This window comes from Mustelus asterias, chromosome 24 (genome assembly GCF_964213995.1).
Source record: "Mustelus asterias chromosome 24, sMusAst1.hap1.1, whole genome shotgun sequence".
NCBI classification, from domain to species: domain Eukaryota; kingdom Metazoa; phylum Chordata; class Chondrichthyes; order Carcharhiniformes; family Triakidae; genus Mustelus; species Mustelus asterias.
In genome coordinates, this window is record NC_135824.1 from 47619211 (window position 1) to 47624057 (window position 4847).

At 51.1% G+C, this 4847-nt stretch overlaps 1 protein-coding gene across 1 annotated transcript; it reads right to left on the reverse strand.

Annotated features, from left to right (window-relative positions):
• Positions 1-338: 338 nt before the first annotated feature.
• LOC144511073 (uncharacterized) lies at positions 339-4451 on the reverse strand. Its single transcript, XM_078241048.1, has 2 exons — positions 4390-4451; positions 339-1771 (listed from the first exon to the last, which is right to left on the reverse strand). The coding sequence occupies exon 2, from the start codon at positions 1757-1759 to the stop codon at positions 644-646; it is 1116 nt and encodes a 371-aa protein (XP_078097174.1). The 5' UTR covers positions 1760-1771; positions 4390-4451; the 3' UTR covers positions 339-643.
• Between the last annotated feature and the right edge of the window lie 396 nt (positions 4452-4847).

A 4847-nucleotide genomic window follows, 5' to 3' on the forward strand; every position in this document is an offset into this window, starting at 1 on the left:
TCCTTGAGTATCGTACAGGAGAAACTGGCACTAAGCGATGAAGTGTGGGGTAGAGTTTTAAAAAGTTTAAGTTTATTTATTAGAGTCACAAGTAGGCTTACATTAACACTGCAATGAAGTTACTGTGAAAATCCCCTAGTTGCCTATTCGGGTACACTGAGAGAGAATTTAGCACGGCCAATGCACCTAACCAGCACGTCTTTGGATAGCGGGAGGAAACCGGAGCACCCGGAGGAAACCCACGCAGACACGGGGAGAATGTGCAGACTCCACACAGACACTGACCCAAGCCGGGAATCGAACCCGGGTCCCTGGCACTGTGAGGCAGCAGCGCTAACCATTGTGTCATCGTCGAGGGTGAAGATACTTGGGAAAAAGGTCACAAACATCATTCAATTCCTTTTTACAAGTCAGAATTGCCAGGGCATCTTATTTTTGATTAGATAGTCAAAGCTTGGGCCAGAGTTCCTCTGCAGGACACGGCAAGGCAGCAGGTCAGCAAATGTGAAATCAAAATGAGTAAAACTCATACACGTAAATGTGGGAATTCAAAATGGGCAAGTTTCCACAAAATGTGACGAGAAAGAAAGCAACTGCAAGTATGGTTTTGTAAACACGAGAGCGTTGAATATGTAGTTTTCCTTCATGTGTGAGTGTGTTGGTGCTTCCTCAGATGGCTGGACTGTGTAAAGGCTTTTCCACACACACTGCACGCAAACAATCTCTCGCCAGTGTGAATCCGCTGATGGTTTTCCCACTCGCTGGCTGCGTAAAACCGCTTTCGGCACTCGCCGCACTCAAAGGGTCTCTCCCCAGTGTGAGTGACCTCATGTTTCTTCAGGTGAAAGGATCGGGCAAAAGCTTTCCCGCACACGCCGCACTCAAAGGGCCTCGCTCCCGTGTGAATCCGCTGGTGATTGGACAGCTCGCTGGCCGAACAGAAGCGTTTTTTGCACTCACTGCACTCAAAGGGCTTTTCCCCGGTGTGGATCCTCCGGTGCACTGTCAGGTAGCTGGAGGTGTAAAATCGCTTTTTGCACTCGTGACATTCAAAGGGCCTCTCCCCGGTGTGAATGCGCTGGTGCACCGTCAGCTCACTTGTCCTGTAGAACCGCTTGTCACACTCGCTGCACTGGAAAGGCCTCTCGCCAGTGTGAACACGCTGGTGCTGCGTCAGCTCACTAATCCGATAAAACCGCTTCTTGCACTCGGTACATTCGTAGGGTCTCTCTCCGGTGTGGGTTCGCTGGTGATTCACACGCTCGCTGGCTGTGTAAAACCGTTTCTTGCACTCGGCACACTCGTAAGGCTTCTCCCCGGTGTGGAACCGCCGGTGCACTGTCAGGGAGCTGACGGTGTAAAATCCCTTTTGACATTCACCGCACTCAAAGCGCCGGCCTTCGCGGTGAATCTGCTGGTGGGTTTTCAGCTGGCCGGAGGTGCGGAACCTGCGGTCGCACTCCGCGCACCGAAACCGCTTCTCCGCGGTGTGAATGAGCTCGTGCCGCCTCAGGTTATGGTATCCTCCGAACCGCCTTGTGCACATGGGGCACTCAAAGGGCTTCTCTCCAGTGTGGACGCGAAGGTGTATTTCCAAATGGGAAGGGGACGTGCAGGCTTTGGCACAGACGGAACACAGATACTGGCGACGGGGTCGGCTGGCAGGAGATGGGTGATCCTCAGAGATGTCGCTCACTGCTGTTGGATCATTCATTTCAAATTTGGATTCCTTGTGCATTGCCACAGCCAAGGTCACCATTCACACTGTCCCCTACAACATCCACAATAAATAAAACATTAATATCAGTTCAATAATCTACTTAATCATTAATTTCCATCTTAGACAATCAGCACTTGTTTCAAAGAATAGAGTGTAGGAGGCCATTTGGCCCACTGATTTTGCACTAACTCTCCATAAAAGTTTCTTACTCAACCCCACACCCTATCCCCGTAACCTTTTGGATTCACCATGGCCAATCCACCGAAGCCACACATCTTTGGACACTAAGGGGCAATTTATCAAGGCCAATCCACCTAACCCGCACATCTTTGGACTGTGGGAGGAAGCGGGAGCACCCGGAGGAAACCCACGGAGACACAGGGAGGACATGCAAACTCCACACAGACAGTGACCCAAGCCGGGAATCGCACCCGGGTCCCTGGCACTGTGAGGCAGCAGTGCTAACCACTCTGTCACCCTCTGAGCTGTCTGCTCCAGGGCTGAAAATACAATAGGAAGTTGCCTATCTCATCATGCTCACTACAGATTCTCATTTTTTGACTAAACTTGCACAGAGTAATGACAAAAATGAAAAGTTTTTTTCATCCTCTCCACCTAAGGAAGCAATCTTAATGTCCTGACCCCAATAAGGAGCTTCAGTTGGCAGAAGGACCTTCAGCTGCCAGCAAAAATAAATCACTGCGGATGCTGGAAATTTAAAATAAACATGGAAAAGCTTGGAAATACCCAGCTGGACTGGCAGAATAGGTAGCAAGATGAACAGAGTTAATGTTTCAGGTTAATGATCTTTCGGCAGTTGTTGGAGGGGGTACAAAGGACATTTGGTTATTGGAAAAACCAAAGAACTATTAAATGTGCGTGTTTGTAGCGATTGGAGCTCTGGGACAAGAAGTTTGCAGGGTGCTTTACGTGGACAGGATAACCACCTGTGCAGGAAGTGCCTTCAGTTCTTTAACTTGAGCAGCAGCTGGATTCACTGCGCCAGAGGGTAGGGAGTCCCTTGAGGATTTGGATGAAATGGAGAGGTGATGGTCTAGTGGTATAATCACTAGACTATTAATCCAAAAACTCAGCCAATGTTCGGGGAACCCAGGTTTGAATCCCGCCACGGCAGATGGTGGAATTTGAATTCGATAAAAAATATCTGGAATTAAGAATCTACGAATGATCATAAAACCATTGTCGATTGTCGGAAAAACCCATCTGGTTCACTAATGTCCCTTTAGGGAAGGAAATCTGCCACCCTTACCCGGTCTGGCCTACGTGTGACTCCACAGCCACAGCAATGTGGTTGACTCTCAACTACCCTCTGAAATGGCCGAGCCAGCCACTCAGTTTCAAGTGCAACTAGGGATGGGCAATAAATGCTGACCCAGCCAGCGATGCCCGTGTCCCACGAATGAATCAAAGAAAGACAACCATGGACAGATGGAATCCCCTTTAGGACCCTGGGGAAAACCCTGGACAGAGGGACTCCCTTTTGATTTGATTTATTATTGTCACATGTATTAGTGTACAGTGAAAAGTATTGTTTCTTGTGCGCTATACAGACAAAGCATACCATAAGTAGAGGAGGAAAGGAGAGAGTGCAGAATGTAGTGTTACAGTCATAGCTAGGGTATAGAGAAAGATCAACTTAATGCAAGGTCATTCCATTCAAAAGTCTGATGGCAGCTGGGAAGAAGCTTTAGGACCCAGGGGGAAACCTTGGACAGAGAGAATCCCTTTATGACCCAGGGGATCAGTGGGAGGAAGGGAGTAGTCACTGGAGGAGGAAGGGAGTCCCTTTAGGGGGAGAATCATAGATTCATAGAAACCCTACAGTGCAGAAGGAGGCCATTCGGCCCATCGAGTCTACACCGACCACAATCCCACCCAGGCCCTACCCCCACATATTTTACCCACTAATCCCTCTAACCTACGCATCTCAGGACTCTAAGGGGCAATTTTTAACCTGGCCAATCAACCTAACCCACACATCTTTGGACTGTGGGAGGAAACCGGAGCACCCGGAGGAAACCCACGCAGACACGAGGAGAATGTGCAAACTCCACACAGACAGTGACCCGAGCCAGGAATCGAACCCAGGACCCTGGAGCTGTGAAGCAGCAGTGCTAACCACTGTGCTACCGTGCACAGAGACCCTGGGCAGAGGGAGTCCCTTTAAGACCCAGGTGGAGCCCTGGATAGAGGGAGTCCCTTTGGGATCCAGGGGGAGACCCTGGATAGAGGGAGTCCCTTTGGGACCCAGGGGGAGACCCTGGATAGAGGGAGTCCCTCTGGGACCCAGGGGGAGACCCTGGATAGAGGGAGTCCCTCTGGGACCCAGGGGGAGACCCTGGATAGAGGGAGTCCCTTTGGGACCCAGGGGGAAACCTGGACAGAGGAAGTCCCTTTAGGACCCAGGGGGGTGAAAGTGGAGCTGGGGTTAAGCCCCGCCCAGTCAGGTGATGGCCGCCATCTTGGTGCAGGAGCCGGGTTGGCGGCGGTTGGGATTTGAAATGTGAATTTTCCGCCGCCGGCGCCGAACACAAACACTGACTCAGGCCGCCAGCTTGCTGCTGCCTGAGGCCGAGCGGGGAGAGACTCTGCACCGTCACTGCTGAGGGGGGAGCGGCCCCTGTGAAGGCTAATAATAACAGACTCACAGTTGAATTGCCGCTTGTCCGGCCGCTTCATTCCTCCCCGGGGTCGGCGCCGCTTTGTCTCCGCTGCTGGCGGGGAGCGGTCGGGGCGCATGCGCAGCGCCCCTCAGTGGGAAGAATAGGGCGCTTTCCCAGCCGCGGGGCGGTGTGGGTAACAGCGCGGCCATTCCCCCCACCTACCCCAGCACCATCCAAAATCAGACCTTTCCTGTGTCTTGATTTGATTTATTATTGTCACATGTATTGGGATACAATGAAAAATATTGTTTCTTGCGCGCCATACAGACCAAACATACCGTTCATAGAGTGCATAGAGGAGAAGGAAAGGGAAGGTGCAGAATGTAGTGTTACTGTCATAGCTAGGGTGTAGAGAATGATCAGCTTAATATAAGGTAAGTCCATTCAAAAGTCTGATGGCAGCAGGGAAGAAGTTGTTCTTGCGTCGGTTGGTACATGACCTC

What these genes read in the sequence shown, in the direction of transcription:
- LOC144511073 (XM_078241048.1), bottom strand. Translation starts at nt 1,759, where the DNA reads ATGGTGACCTTGGCTGTGGCAATGCACAAGGAATCCAAATTTGAAATG.